The sequence below is a fragment of the Suricata suricatta genome, chromosome 5 (genome assembly GCF_006229205.1).
Source record: "Suricata suricatta isolate VVHF042 chromosome 5, meerkat_22Aug2017_6uvM2_HiC, whole genome shotgun sequence".
Taxonomy (NCBI): Eukaryota; Metazoa; Chordata; class Mammalia; order Carnivora; family Herpestidae; genus Suricata; species Suricata suricatta.
The window spans coordinates 11,774,273-11,791,024 of NC_043704.1; the positions used below are offsets into that span (position 1 = coordinate 11,774,273).

At 44.4% G+C, this 16,752-nt stretch overlaps 1 protein-coding gene across 5 annotated transcripts in view; it reads left to right on the top strand.

The window, feature by feature from the left end:
* Positions 1-16,752, top strand: part of RUNX1 (RUNX family transcription factor 1) — a 242,519-nt gene that overhangs the window by 136,542 nt on the left and 89,225 nt on the right. For 4 of the 5 annotated variants that reach the window (XM_029938999.1, XM_029939001.1, XM_029938996.1 and 1 more), the window contains exons 3-4: positions 4,128-4,289; positions 13,827-13,865. In XM_029938999.1, the coding sequence (XP_029794859.1) occupies positions 4,128-4,289; positions 13,827-13,865 (201 nt within the window). The remainder of the gene's footprint in view (positions 1-4,127; positions 4,290-13,826; positions 13,866-16,752) is intronic. The other variant, XM_029939000.1, reaches the window with a different exon arrangement.

The following is a 16,752-nucleotide window of genomic DNA, read 5'->3' on the forward strand; positions in this document are numbered from 1 at the left end:
AACCCACAGATGAGTGTCCAGTGGGGCTCTCTTGTTGTGGGTTTCTCGCTCTGTAGAAAGCCCCCCAGGCCTTTATGCTAAGGAAGCATGGTCCGTAGAGTCAAGCCTTCTACCCTAGGCTGCTCATGACCCTCCCAGCTTTGAATACACCATCAAGTCCTAATAAATAATGAATTCTAATGACAATATCGAGGCACCTATTTGCATTGTACTCCCAATAAAGTCAAAAGGAGGGCTGGGGATGCTCCCTAAAAATGGCATATGGCTCTCTAAATAAAGGGCTTTAATGCATTTTATATTTAAACTATAAGGCCATGGGCTCAAACCCAAATTGAGATGGGCTCTGCTCCTTAAGTACATTCTGGAAATGTCGTTGAAATATTTATCCACCTATCTGGGTTCAGTGTTTCTAAAGCAGCTCATTTCCTTGTACCACGCATTAGAGTGGACCTGTTTGCAAATCCCCCCTTGAACTGGGTAGGGGCTGACTGTCAGAAGCAAAGGCTGTCCTTTTGGAAAGTCATTGTCCATGAAACTTCTTGCGTGAGAAATCTGAAGAACAACGTTGTTTCCAAAACCACACACACAATTCAAAGATTGATTTCCTATGTGCCTGGTCAAAGTCTTACTTTCCGCCCTCCATCTCTACGCCGCCACACTGTTTAACCCTTTAAGCCTAAGGGGACAATAGTTCCCAACGCAATAGGATTATTAAGAGGATTCAGTGTGATAATGTAGGGGAAGCCCTTACCCGCAAGGTCTATAACTCAGAAGTAGCTCACTCATTGTTAGAGACCTTTATTACTGGCCCACTAACATTTGCCAAGTCATCATAACCGTATTAGCATTACTAAGGCTTTCACTTTCGATGAATCAATTCCATGGTTTTCTCTGTTTACATAGACTAGGATCATTTGATGGGTCTCCAAAGGTCAAACCCCCTAGTCTCTCCACTTCAGGTCCATGGGCCCCCAAACCTGTTAAAACCTAGCATCACCAAAATCCAACACATCTGTGAGCTGCACGCTGTCCAGGCTGTTTTTTTTTTTAAGTTATATTTATTCTGTATTATGGTTTTTTTAATGTCTTATTTATTTTTGATACAGAGAGAGACAGATCATGGGATGGGGAGGGGCAAAGAGAGAAAGAGACACAGAATCAGAAGCAGGCTCCAGGCTCTGAGCTAGCTGTGAACACAGAGCTTGACGCAGAGCTTGAACCCATGAATGTGAGATCATCACCTGAGCTGAAGTGGAAGACTTAACCGACTGAGCCCCTCAGGGGCCCCTCCAGGCTGTTCTTGATGTGCTAAACTATTTTCTTGACCAACTAAGTCCATCGTATCCATGCTTGTATATTAGTTGTGTCTTTTCAAAAATAGAAAAGGCTCACATTTTTTTGAAAGATCCAAAACTTTGTCTCGGAGGAGAGCTTGGCTTTTCTTGGGAATGCTGACTTACAACGCAAGTGCCTTTCTTTCTTCTGTTCAAAGCAAAATCAACAGCCTTCCAGCGGAGGGAAGATTTTTGTTCACACATAGCTGCTGAGGAGTTATTTGGGTTATATGTACTTTGGAATCCAACGTGCCAAAATCTTAAAGACCCATGAGAAGATATTTTTCAATAGAAGTTTTTTGGTTTTTTTTAACTGGAGGATCGGGGGTGGGGTCGCAGAGACACTGGATAAGCTTCAGGTGATCTAGCAGTTTCTGGATACTCAATCCACTTTTCCTTTTTAGTTCCAGATACTCCAAGCTTAGTAAAAGCCAAGAGAACATTCCACGTGTGCGGTAGCCATTGTCAACCATGCATTTGCTGCTTTATTATAACGTCCTAGGTTGTATCTGCATTTGTATCTAATTTTACTCAAAAGAATTCCAGAACACGTTTAAATATAAAGATGACTAGTGACAGAATAACATTCTCATTAAGGAAATTTTTTCTTCTGCTACTTTACCTTTAAGGCCGTATCATGTCCTCATTAAAGAAATGCATTTCGGGGAGAACATGATCAATCAAACCTTCCTTTATCGTGATTGGGGGTAGGGGGAAGGAGCGGGGAGGAAGAAAGAAAGAAACATACACAAAAGTGAAAACTAAGTTGCCAGGTAACTTTATTTCCTTTTCATTTCTAGTATTCGAGGGGTTAACCAAAAGGTCTTAATAAATTTCCACTCTAATTGGGAAGAGGGGAGGATGTGGAAATCATTTGAGGAACAAGATGAAAATTGCTAGCTTCTATGTGCCTGAAGCAGAAAGACAAGAAATGAAATCTCCGTGGGCTTGGTTAGTGAGGAGGAAGAGATCGACACCCCACACTTCGGTTCATGCCGTTGCTCCCTGGGTCACGGTTAAATAATGATCTCTAGAACAGTGGGACTCAGGAGAAGGAGTCTGCCCAAGTGCCTTAGACGGGGCCCACCAGGCACTTTCTAGACAGTGTCTGGCCTTCATTCGGTTCCCCCCAGACCCGGCTCCGGGCTCCGTTTGACAGCTCAGCGTGGTTTGTGTGACAAACCGTGGAGGCCCTACTGGCATGTTTGGGAAAGCGTCTTTCCTCCTGATGCAAGCGCACTTCATTACGTAGTGTGTCCGATGAAAGCGTCTAGGCTACACAGATAGTTTCTACTTCAGAAGTAGTAAGGAAACCCATTAGATCCGGCATACTTTTCTCTAAACACTGAGACGCACCCTGAGTGGAGAATATCACACTCACGAAACACCTTCTAATGAAATGCTTTTTAAAATTCTTTAAGTCCACATTTATATAAATACTTTCTGCACGCCCTTTTTCAAAACATACCCTAGAAGGCTGTATTAACCAATAATGCTTTTGAAATTGTTCTCACGGTGTGTGTTTTCATACGCATTTGAACCATTTGAAGTAACTAGAGAAGCAAGAAAAAAATGGACGTGCTTTATGGTCACCAAACACTAGTGCATTCATTGGTCAGTTTAACTAGAAATGAACTTGAGTTCACGTGGGGATGCATTTGTCTTCATGGTGAAGCAATCCTCCGTTCCTTTGCCGTTACTATTTTTAAAGAACTACCTTCTCTGCAAAAACGTGTGCTGAAAAGCCTTCAAGGGTTGTTTGTACGTTTAATCATTTTTAATCATTTTTGGATGACCTCTTCATATTGCTTTCATTGTACATACAAGTACAAATTGGAAACTAGCTAACCGATGTTTATTTTTCGGATATTTTTGTTTAATTTTGTTAAAAAAATACTTTTGCCCTTCCCTTCTACCTTTCAAGAACAGGTAACCTGTACAGAATTAGTAATATTTATTCATTGCAACAACAACAACAAAAAAAAAAAAGTAGCAAAATTTGCTTTTTTTGAAAAGTAGATTTAGCACAAAACAATCTTATCAAAAAGTTTAAATCTTAATTAACACTTTTTGATTGAGAAATAAACAGTGATGTTTTATAAGAAGTGTCCACAAACTCCTAATATTCCCTTTCATCATGTGTATGGTACACCCATCATAAAAATGTGATTATTGGGGCACCTGGGTGGCTCAGTCAGTTGAGTGTCCAACTTCGGCTCAGGTCATGATCTCACGGTTGGTGGGTTCGAGCCCCTCACCCGGCTCTGTTCTGACAGCTAGCTCAGAGCCTGGAGCCTGCTTCAGATTCTGTGTCTCTTTCTCTCTCTGCCCCTCCCCTGCTCATGCTCTGTCTCTCAAAAATAAATATAAAAAAAATTTTAATGTGATTATTACTAGGACATAATCATATAATCTTAATGTAATCTGAAAATATGTAACTATTACAATTCAGATCTTAGGATTTGTACAGAACAGAAAAAGTAATTATGTAATTAGAGAATAGAATGATCACTTCTATTATTTAGACTATTTTTTATTTCATGCTACCGTGTGATATTTTAAAGCTTTTGTGGAGTGTGATAATTCCATGACCCCACAACAAAGCAGAGGAATGACAACATTAGAGCGCTGTTTCGTATATAATTCTGTTTTCCAAATCTGCAGATAGCAGGGTTAATCTGAGAGGATTTGGCCTCTTATCTGAGTGTCTGGAAAACACTCTAAGCCCAACATTTGGCAATTTATTATTTAATTGATCGATGTCGATTTCTGATTCTCAGTAATTCCTCGCAGATCACTACTCTGCTTGCTTCCTCCTGATCCTGGAGCAGATTCCCATGTTCAGGACAGGGTCTGATTGGACACTTAAGATTCATCTCAAGCTTCTACAGTCCCTCTCTAATGATTTCTGCTACAATTCTGAACAATTTCCCTGCAGTCTGTGTGGCACCACAGGTAGGAAAACACTGCAACGTTGATTCTATGTTCCCCTTTCTCCTTCCATGCCCCACCCCACTCAAAATCCAAGTTCACTCTAGCTGTCTGCCGAACTAGGGCAGCACCAGGTCAGGTCAATTTCTCACAATTCAGAGCGGCGTTTATATGTAAGTGTTCGTGGTGCTGAAAAGCCCCCTTGTCCAAGTCTCTCATTTTGTAGGTGAGAAAACTGAGGCTGGGCCAATGTAAGTATCTAAGTGGCTGGGGGAGGGCGGTGCTGAAGCCTCCTTCCCTGTGTGCCTCTACCGCTGAGGGATGGGTTGGGTCCTCCTGCATCAAACATACCGGTAAGGGGGAGGAGTTATTGGTGGCATGAACAACCTGGTCATTCATTCACTCATGCCATCAACAACTTCAAAACTTCTGCCGTTGGGAGGGAGTGAACAGTACCCAGCCATCATTTCATCACCTGAGAATATACATTTTCCTTGCCTGCTCTTTTACCCACCAGGGTCCACACTTAACATCACGTGGGCCCACTCACTATACTGCTAGTGTACAAGGGGTCATTGGGCTCATTGAATCAAACTGAGCTATAGTTCACTCCCAACCCTCCTTCCCATGTCTAGCGGTTCAAGAACTGGTTAAAGAGGATGTGAGGGCGATCTGGCTGTGACATCTGTCACCCCATTGATCGCCAGGGTTGATTCCGCTGATCTGGCTGGCTAGGCGGGTGTCCCCTTCCTCCCTCACCGCTCCATGTGCGTCCCTCCCAAAGCTGCGCGCTCGGTCGAAGAGGACGACCATCCCCGATAGAGGAGGACCGTTCTTCCGTCAAGGGTATACAAGTAGCTGTGCTCCCCTGCTAGAACCTCCAAACAAGCTCTCAAGGTCCAAGAACTGGTTAAACAGACTCAACTAGTTATCTTTAGGCATAAATGTGGCACGGGGAGGAGGGAGGCAGGGCAGGGGGACATACCTTCCTATTTTATAATTCCTCAAGTGAGAGAGGAAAGGTAAATTATAAACACAAAGAATAAAATCAACTATTACCCCTCGAAGAGGAGAGTTCACTGCGAAAGGACAAGGGAAACAAGGAAAAAGGCTTCTGTGTATTCATTCCTACATTCATTCATTTCTTTCTTTACCCAACTTAGAAAAATTGTGTTTTGTTTCTAGTTCATCATGGTGGAAAGGTTTTAAATACATTAACTAAATTTTAACCTAACATAAAGCAGATGTAGAAGATACAGCTGTTTTCATAGACTCCTATCATCCACGAGAAAAGTTTCTTCCTGTAACGGTCCCCCATGGGGGGGACTCAGAACCACAGGAAAGCACATAAACTCATTTCCTTGTTCAGTAGATATTTGAGATGCTTCTTGAGACTTGGGTACCTCCCCACAGTGTGGGATAAGGAATGTCATTTAAAGAGGAAACCGGTTTCATGTGTCCAGAGTGGTTTCTCATCCTGTCCCAGAAAACCACCTTCTGTCCAGGCTAATGAAGCCAAAGAAAATGTGCAGAAGAGCCACATCCCTTCTAGTCTCCACACATCAGCCTCTTGACCTCTGTACTCAACCCAGAGGAATGAGGGGTGGAAACCAGGTATGTTGGCCCTTTAAAGGGATGCTTGGATCTTCAGAGATTCCCAGCAGCCTCTGAGGGGTCAACACACTGAAGTAGGGCCAGTGGTTTTGGTAACAGACCTGGACTCGTATCTTCCCCTATGTTACTTTGAGAACCGGAAGAAAGAGAGGCAGATCTGCTCCATAACTTAGACCAGGAGCTGCCTTGTTAATTTGAACTCGTGCTCTATCTAAACTGGAAGATTGTTACCAAATTGACATATTGAGTGATTTGGGGAAGGGAGGGTGTTATATTTCAAAATAAACCTGTTTAGAGGTGCCTGAGTGGCTCAGTCAGTTGAGCATCTGACTTTGGCTCAGGTCATGATCTTACGGTTCATGGGTTCAAGTCCCGTGTCAGGATTTGTGCTGACAGCTAGCTTAGAGCCTGGAGCCTGTCTCTGGATTCTGTGTCTTCCTCTCACTCTCTGAACTTCTGCTCACACTCACTCTCTCTCTCTCTTTCTCTCTTTCTTTCTAAAAAAAAAGGATAAAAACCTTGAAAAATAGAACTTCTTATTCTAATTCACATTGCTTACATGAAATTCATAGAAAATGAATCTTGTAAAAGAAAGAAACAAGAGATGTCTCAGTAATACTCTTCCATAGCTCATAGGAACCCAAGCATTCTCATATAGGCTGAACCATCAGGGGCTGGTAAGCAGGAAGTGGAAATGGAGAGGGCGTGAGGTTGACTTGTGGCTCATCCGTGGCCGTGAAGATGTGCTGGTGGCATTGACAGTGGTTGGCAGGCTTTTGCAGTTCAGTTGCTGCCTCTGTGTGTGTGTGTGTGTGTGTGTGTGTGTGTGTGTGTGTGTGCCTCTATTAGTCAATCGGATGCTATTGTAATAAAAATTCTGAGCTTTGCTTCAGGACCGCTCAGAGGGAGAACATGCATCACGAAAGATGTATCACATATGGGCCTTCCCAGATAGCAAAGTTAAAAACAGGGCTCACATTAGCACCGACAGAATAGTAGCAAAATTGCTGTGTGGAGGGATTTGTGTCTTGAGTGATCATTCTGGAACTGCACTGTCTGATACAGTAGCCACCAGCCCCAGGTGACTCTTGAGGCCTTGAAACAGGCTACACTGAATTGAGACGCGCTATAAATATAGAATACACACATGACTTTGAAGACTGGCTGCAAAAAACAAAGAATGTAAACTATATATCAATAATGTTTGAATGGATTACATGTTGAAATGAAAATGTTTTAGATATAGAGAGTGAAATAAAATATGTTACCAAAGTCATGTTATCCATTTCTCTTTCCCTTTTTAATGTGGCTCCTAGAAAATTTACAATCATGTACGTGGCTCACATTATTGTTCCACTGGGTGATGTTCTTCCAGCATGACGAAGAATGCCCACGTAGCTTAAATGAAACTCATCAGAATCTAGGAAAGAAACTTGACAGGTGACAGTATAATGATATGAACCATCTAGCCGCGTGATTTTTAGCTGGCCGGTTCCAGCCAGGGGCCCCTGAGGCAAACTGCTTGGGTTGAAATTGGACCAATTACTAAATCTCAGTTTATTCACTGGTAAAGTGAAGGGAAGAAATACAAACCGCTTGTTACCAGAGGGTTAAACGGAAGAATACGTGTAAGGCACTTGGTGTAAGGTGTGCTAGAGGATGCACTGATCAAGGGTAACTTCTGTCGTCACAGTTGGCTCAGGCTACCATCTCAAGATTCCATAGACTGAGTGGCTTTAACAATGGGAATTTACTTCTCACAGTTCTGGGGCTGGAAGTCCAAGATCAGGGTGCCCAGCACTGCCACGTTCTGGTGACAGCTTTCTTCCTGGCTTGCAGATAGCTCACTTCTCACTGTGTGCTCACGTAGCACAGGGGGAGAGAGAGAGAGAGAGAGAGAGAGAGAGAGAGAGAGAGAGAGCGAGCTCTCTGACCCCTTCTCCTAAGAGCACTAATCTGACCATGAGAGCCCCACCTATGTGACTTCATTTAGACCCAACTACCACCCACAGGCGTGCAGCCTAATACTATGGCACTGGGGGTTAGGGCTTCATCGTATGAATTTGGCAGGGCAGGACAGGGGACACAAACATTCAGTCCATCACAATAGTTTAAAAAGCCCAGTCAGAAATAGCTTTGATATCAATTTGCATTTGGCAACGTTGTTTAAGAAAACCTCTTAGACACTGCCGTCTAGTGTGTGCCGGGCACAATTTTTGCTGGCAACTGAGCCGGTGCTCTAGGCTTCTCTGAGTGTGGTCCTTGACATTGCAGCAGCAGCTGTAGCACTGAGAACTTGTTGGGAATGCGGGATCTCAGGTGCCCCCCAAACCTGTTGAATCAGATTCTGCACTTAACCAGATCCCCCAGAGGTTTCAGAAATGTAACCAGTTTCTGCGGTACTGTCTAGAGATTCGCAAAGGAGGACAGCCTCACCAGCAGGGTGTTCCGAATCTAGAGGTTATGCATTTACATGGGGATGAAGGTGAATCAGGAGACAATAAGACAACTGTATAGTTGACATTAAGGGGGCCCAGTAAAAGATATCTTTGCTCCCCAGTCATCCAGAACCAACTGCGAGGCAAAATAGTCAAGCAGACAGGGATTAAATTATCAGCGTTATCACCAAGAATGTTGGGAGAACAGAGCTTGGAACATGGCTTCTTGCCACTGAACGCCATAAGTAGACACTCATTAGCACACAGGCAGTGTTATCCCAAACAAAAGGGAAGGGAAGGGCACGGTCAGAGTACTAATCTTCTATTGCTGCCACCCTACCCAATTACCAGACCTACTTATTAGCTCAGAGTTCTGTAGGTCAGAAGTCCAGTTGGGCTCCACCAAGTTCCCAGCTTAGGGACTCACAAGGCCAAAAACCGACAAGCGTTGGACAGGTCGAGCTCTTATCTGGAGACTTTAGGGGAAAATGCTCTTCCAGGCTTTTACAGGTTGCTGGCAGAATGCAGTTCTGCAAGGACTGCGAGATGGGGTCCTGCTTCATCACTGGCTTTTAGCCAGGGGTCACCCACAGACATGGCTCTCCATTCTTGCACGTGGCTCCCCCCTTCCGTCATCCAGCCAACGATGCAGGCACACCGGATCCCTCTCTACCTCTTTTCTGCCCCAGAGCCTGAGAAAATGCTGCTTTTAAAGATCTCACGTGATTAGATCAGTCCTCCGGAATAATTGTCCTTTCAGTTGACTCGAAGCCAAGTAATTGGTAACATTAGTCACATCAGAAAAATTCCCTTTGCCATGTCACATGGCCAGGGCATGACAGTTCATCATATTCACTGTCCTCCAGATTCGGGTGGGAAGTCTTGAGGGTCCATTTTAGGATCTGCCTCCTATGCCGGGTTTCTATTCCCAGAGCTACTAACCAAGAAATTCAGTCTTTTATGGTGGAGGATGAATGAGGTGGGGGCAAGAGGCCAAGAGTTTTACAACGAAGGATGTCTCTCCACATGGAAACCAGGAATGTCACTAGACACAGAAACCAGAAGCCCGGGAAGAGTTGGTTCCATTACTTCCCTCATACCCACTCCACCCTCAATATATTCAAATAGCTATAACATAAAGTAAAATATAGTTCAAGGGTCACCCAGAGGACATGAAGACCATGAGGGAGCATATATTTGGTCCTTGAGGGAAAATTTCACCTGAGTCACAGGGATCTGACCCCACTCCAAGATGGGAATGGAGGGTAGCCCTTAGTCCTTCAGGCATGTGCAGAAGAGCTTGCTCTGAAGTTGAGGTGCATAAAGGATGCATTCTGTGACCGAATACCCAGAGTGGTGGCATGGGAGATTAGTCTGGAAGTATATATGAAATTAATAGAAGCCCCTTTGCGGGAGATCTTTGCGAGAGATCTGGTGAGAGGTCATGAGAATTTGAACCAGAATGATGGCAATAGGGATAGGAAAAGGTGGATAAATTAGAACGAAAAAACCAAAAAGAGGATTTGGCAGCAGATTGGATGAGGTCAAAGGTAAATCCATGGATCCAACTCTGGAAACCAGGAGGCTGATGGTGCAATGGGCAAAGAGAGAAGAGGCGGGTTGGCGTGGGAGCCGATGAGTCTGATCTTTAGCAAAATGTACGCGATAGATGTTAATTTTCTCTCGTGTCTTTCATCTTATTTTAAATATTTTTATTTATTTTATTTATTTTTATTTTTATATAGTTTATTGTCAGGTTGGTTTCCATATAACACCCAGTGCTCTTCCCCACTTTCACACACAAATGCGTGCGCACACACATCTCAACTTCAGGCTTTCCCTTTCCCAGCCACCGCCCCTTTTCTCTCCTTGCCTCCCTCTCCCTCCCTCTCCCTCCTTCCATTCACTGCCCTATCCTCTGCTCCACTGAATGTCTTCTCGCAAAGGTTAGCATGGATCCTCTAGAGACAAATCCAATGTAATTGTTTCAGTCCTCATCCTCATGGCCCTTCCTTGGCCTTGGCCTTTGAGACATGCCTTTCCTCTCCAAACTCCCGTCCTCTTGTGTTTTAGAGACCCTATTCTCTTTCCCTTCCTAGCTCAATCTCCTTGGTCATTCCACCTTTTTCTAATCAACCCCTTAGATGTTGACAATCTCAGATTCTGGCAGCGTTCCCTTCTCCCTGATGTGAAACCCCCACAGATCTGGGAAGACTCTGGACTCGCTATTTGCACCCTAGACCTCTGCCCTTGACTTCTGTTTTCTCCACCAGAACCTGGTTCTGGACATCCAAAACCAGATCCTCATGTCGACCTCTAAAACCTTCCTCTTCTGGTCTTCCCTGCTGCTAGTAATGGCACCTGGGCCAGAAGCAGGAGAGACACCTCTCTCCTCTCCTCTACTGCCACCTCTCCCATCTCCACGGCTCCCACCTCAATGCAGATGTTCAGAATTCCTTGTCTGACAAGTGCAGTAGCTCTCCTGCTCCTCGTCTGTACCCCTTCCTCCTTACCTATCCCCCTCTGACAGATTTACTTCCCTCTAACAAGTATTAATCATGTTGTTCCCCAGACTTCAAGGCTCTGATAAAACCCATTGGCCTCATGTTGAAATGCAAATTTCTGCCTACGATCTGTGTTCACGTCTGCCAGCATTGTGTCATCTATGAGCATCCTCATCCCAAACCTACCCACCAATGATACTAGAAGTGACATGTGGATCTGTTTCAGAAATTCACATCTTTCTCAGGCTGCTCCTTCTGCCAGAAGCACCGTCTCCCCTGTCCCTTCCCACCTTCCTAAGACCTTCCTCCAGCCCTGCTGACCACCTGGTAAAAGTCTACCTAACCTCCAAGAGCCAATCAAGTACCACTGCCACCAGGTGGTATTCCCCTCTTTTTCCCGCCATCTTCCTGGAGCCATGGCCCTCCATAACACTCAGCAGTAGCCATGATACTCTGTTGCTCTCCTCTATTTGTCCTTTGTTACCAACTAGCCCAGCACTCTGCCTGGCACATAGAAAGCTTCGGAAATATGTGGAAGGAAGGAAATCAAACACTTCCTATGTGGGAAAGTCCTCAAGATGCCATTTTGAATGAGTGGGGGCAGGAAAGGACTAAAAAGCCATTTAACATGTATTAAGAATTTAATAAATTCAGACCTTGACCTGCTCCTCAAAGTCTATAGATCACCAGAAATAACTTCACGCTGTGACCCCTAAGTATTTGAGATTTGCAAGGTAAAGAATCTCAGGGATGGTTTCTAATGGAGACAATGAGACAGGAGAGGGAAAACTGAAAGATGAGCTCAGGGTTTAATTTTTCAGAGCCCTACAAAAGGCACCCATAAAAATACATAGTTGTGACGAAAAAGAAGCATAGCTCATTGTGCATTCGGACCCATATGTGGACATGCCTGCGTGCGTGCGTGTGTGTGTGTGTGTGTGTGTGTGTTGTGTGTGTGTGTACATAGAGTGGGGTAACTTTGTCAAGGTTCCTAAACTCTCCAAGTGTGAGGTTCCCCATCGGTAAAATGGGGCTGGTAATGGTGTCCTGGAAAGGATTAAATGAAGCAAAGTGTAAAAAAGCATTTGGGCCATTTCGCTGGCACTTAATAGCATTCAGTGAGAGGGGAGGGGAGAGAGAGAAAGGGATGGAGGGAGAGAACTGGTGGATAAGTTGGTCAAACTGAGTTGTTGCTGCTGTGCACCCCCCAAGACCTCTCATCTCTTGCGATTTAGATTCTACACATTTAACAACCCTCGGCGCAAATGACTGCAAACCTTCAGGGACTCTACCTCTCCCAGCTTAATGGTGCCTGCTCTGTCTTCAAGGCTACTGACACAGGACAAACTAAGGACTCTTCCCAATGGACAACATGCACACCTTCCAAAATTCACTCACTTTTCCCTTCATTTTTCCGTTGAAAAAGATCTTGGGTTTTCTCCCAGAATCCCTGAAATACTAGCTGAGTTAATGGAACACTCAGTTTTCTACTTTGCTCCCTGTCTTTCCCAGCCTCTGACCTGGGAGAGCCTCTCAGAGTCTCAGGAGAGAATTTCCAGGGCAGTAGAGTCTGGGGAGTCTCTTTCACAAAAATTCTGCTGTGTCGGCAGTATTACTGTTGTGGACATCTCCCACCCCCGGGGGACCCCGCCATGCCTATTAAAAGTAAACTTAGTAACTTCAGGGTACATTTGATATTTCTTACCTTATCATTCATAAGTGCAAATGATTTTTCCCCCTGCTCTATTTTAAAAAAAAAAATCTTCACAGTCATTTTATGTACATGTCAACCACAGTCTTGGTGGTTTGTTTTTTTGAGGATGCTCCATGGAAACTCTACCTATTGAATTGCTTTAATCTTTCATTATAGGGTAATCCTTCAGAACCTCTTATTATTCTAGTTGCTCTTTTCCTTTGGCAAAAAAAAAAAAAAATATATATATATATATATAAGACCGAGAAGCTGTAAAGCTCATTCTCCTGCCTATTTAAATGACGTCTGGAAATCTGAAATACTTACCTCCTTTCTTAGTTAAAAAAAATTTTTTTATGATATATTCGTATAGTGGAGTAAAGCTGAAAGCTTTCAGTCTGTGACATTTGAAATGCTCAAATCTGAAGGCTCTGAAAGATGATATACCCTCCATGTTAATCATTTAGTGCTGAGCTGATCTAACAATGTCAAAAGCAGAACATTGCTGTAGATATTCAAAGAGAAGAAAACAGTATAAAGAGATACATATTTGGATATTATTATATGACAGTTATTTTCAATAATAATTGATATCATCTGTTATGTCAAGAATGAGAGGTTTCAGGGTAAATAATCTGCAGGATAAATCAGCATAAATTAGTAAAGGGAAGGAGAGTAAAGCAAGCAAGGAGGAAATATTTCTTAACTGTCTTATTGGAAGTAAATTATGATAATGTTTCTCAGTTTGCTTCTGACAGAAGATGTATTCAAAATTGTTTATCTTCATTGGTTTAAAAAATACTCATATTTTCACCTCCTGCATTTCACCTCTGCTATAATTCCAATTTTCAAGTGTTTTGGTATTGTTAGGGTTTGGTTTTAATTTCACCTTGAATTCTGATTCACGTCTGCTTCCTCCAAATGTATTTGTAATGTTTATAAGTTTAACAAAGGTGATTCTGTGAAAGATAAAGAGTCAGTACTACTATCAATGGAAAATGTTGGTTGAAGTCACATAAAATCATGTGCATATGTAACAGTTCATTTTTTACTTGCTGATTTACTGTTTCAAGCTACTTTTGTGCCCAAACTGGACAATATGCTATAAAATTCCCCAGTGCTAAAAAAGTGTGAGAAACAATCAGTGAACAAAAATCAAAACCAAAAAAAAGGGGGGGGGGGTTGGAAATTCAGTTTTAATGCTTGCCTTTATTGTAGTTAGAATGAAATGTATCAACTATCAGTGAATTTGGTGTTTGCTGTTGGTACATTTATACTATTGTTTTTATTTTCCTACTTTCTCTTTTTTCAGAATGCGTACATGGAATGAATACGTCTAGAGATGTTCACGGTATGTTGGACTCCAAATTATATTTTTTATAAAATATGCACATTCATATGATTGTTATCTATGTATCTCTATAAATAACGTATGACATAAATTAGCCACATAATTAAGGCTTTTTTTTTTTTTGCTGATTCACAAATACTTAAAAGCTGCTCTCCATATTGTAAATATCAAACCCTATAAAACATCCCAATGAAACCCTAATGACACCCTGGGTCCTACAGCGCACTTTATCCCAGGTGCCTTCTGCTTTTATTAAATGACTTTGTAGGACTCTGACAAAAAAAAAAAATAGAGCGTGGCTTCTGTTATAACCTGGTTTATTGCCTCTGTCACAGCAGTGGAGGTGCAAAACTTTTATGAGGGTACAATGTTTACTTAGCATCCTAAATTAGAAAAAAAATAATTTAAAAGTGTTCTCAGTTCACTACCTGTGAGCTGCACAATTACGGTGTTAGAGTGAACAGACCGCACATCAACCACAGAATCCTATGGAATCATTCCTATGGAGGAAGGATGTAGTGGCAGAAAGAAAGAATTCCTACCCCCAAAGTAATTAGATTTCACAAGTAACATAATCTCAAAGCGGCTCCAGATGGGGGGTGGGGGGGTGGGGGAGGGAAATGTATAATTAAATTTTAATGTTGAAAACTGGATGGTGTGTATAGCAGGTTATTTATTTGCCCGTACATTAACATGTTACTCTTCACAAAAACGTGCTCCATCCTTGTGACATTATGCCAGCTGCACCAGTTTGGTCCAGAACCACTAGCAAAACACATTCCCTGGTTTTAATTCATTAAAATAGAAATTTTTTTTTCTAGAAATAATTACACTTTTAGAAATGTAATTTTAAAAAACTGTTACTCACAGAGGAGAATTCTGATTTAAGAGAATGGTAAAGATTGTACCTACGTACCCACAGGCATATTTTATTTTTGAGAGAGTTTTAAAACAGCAAAAATGTAAAATATTTAGATATTTTCTGAGACCACTTAGAGTTATATACTGACCCACGCTGAAGAAAACTGTCAATGAGCTATTGTTTTTTCCCAATGAAATTGTTATTTTTTTTCCCACTACTACTTTTAAAATTCTAACGACTACTAATCAAATACTACTTTTAAAATTCCCTGTGAAAACTTTATATTTCGTTCCTGGTGTGGACATTATTGGAATTTCCCTCACGCAGCAAATTTGGAAAAATCTGTTTTACAGCAACCGCCCAACACATCGCTTCGTTGTATTTTTTTATTTTGAATTATGACAAGAGTAAATTTTAGTATTATTCCAGGAGTGAGTGTGGTCATGTTTCCTTTCCTTTCTTAGCGAGGCAGAGGAAGAGAAATTCTATATTGCCGCTAACAGGAGCGCTTTTGGTGCGAAGGAATTCTCCGATTCGCATGCGATGTTAATGAACTTTAGAAGCTCTGTAAAAAGTCTTCGAACTAAGGGATTCCGGGCACACCTTAGCCGAGCCCCGTGATGCTTGCTTTCCACTCACTTTAGTTCCCCCATAAAGAAGGTGCAGTGTTGGATTTCTGGTTTTCAAGTGTGCACCGCACAGCGCATTTATTGCCGGCGCAGGTCCGGGGAACCTTAAACGCCCGGCGGATTCGAAATAAATCAGCAAAAGCTTTTTTCACCCCTGTCGATGTTCGACTTCGAGATTAATTGGTTGCAACTCTTAGCTGAACAGCCCCCAAGGTGCTGCCCTTGAAGGGCTCAACTTGGTGCTTCTATACCATCACCTTTTTTCTAAGCAAGGGAACTTGACCTCGCTGGTGAGAGTGCCCGGAGAGTCTGAGCCGCAGCCCCCCGCAGGGTTTAGGGTTGCAAACCCTCCCAGAGGAGCCGTCTTCTCTGACCTTTCCGGGGGGCGAATTACCCCAGTCCGCTACGTCCCCGAGTCAGAGCCCATTTTCACGTCTGCCGAACTCTTGAGCCTCCCACCCTGCGTCCGCGGGGGTCCCTAAGGATGCACTTGGTGACTGTCCCCGGGAGCGCTCGGTGGGCTCTTAAGAACGTAGTATTTGAGCCGAGGCAAAGGGGCTTCACTCGCCCCACGTCGCCTCTAGAGCCGGCAGCGGAGGGGCCGGGGCCCGGGGTTGGGGGGTAGGGGCGGCAGGCAGGGAGGCTTGGCAACTGCGCGACATTTGGAATCGCTGCGCCAAGGTGGAGAGAGGACTTGCGGGGGGGGACGGGGGGGCCTTACTCCTGAGATGGGGCTTCCTCAAAATCATTTAGGAAAAACACAAAGGAGTTTGCTGAGACCTCAGATCCATTGAAACAAACAAAATGCAGGTAGTTGCTGGGAGTTCCCAGGGGTCCCGGAGAGGAGGGAGGGGACGGACCACCTGGGGAGAGGCTCGGAGAGGCTGGCGGGAGCCGGGGCCGCTGGCCGGGCGACGGCGCCCGGGACTCTAGGAGCACCGGTGGTGGCGGGAGGGCCGACGCGGTGTGCGCGCAAAGCGGGTTAGTGGAGAGACCCTGATGCGGGCCTGTTCGGAGAGCCGGGACCCCCGCGACGCCAGCTTCCTATGCCACCAGCAAGGCGGCGGGGGTAGCAGGGGCGGATCGAGGCCGCTGGGGGCTGGCTCCGGCGGCCGTTTCCAGCCGTTTCTCCCCAGACTGGAGTTCTTAGGAGAGCAACCCAAAGGCCCAGAGGAGGGCCGGCAGTGTCCCGCGCCCTCGGGGGCGTTCCCGGCGCCCCGGGCAGCAGAGAGGACGGCTGCTGCCCCCTGGCGTCCGCCCCGAGCCGGCTGCCCTCCGCGCCTCCCGCGGAGCCGGCGCCCGCCTCCACGCCGCAGCGCGCAGCCGGGGCGGCCTCTCCGATCCTGGGGCAAGGGAAGCCGCCTGGGTCCTCGGGAAGGGCCTCCGCGGCCGGCCC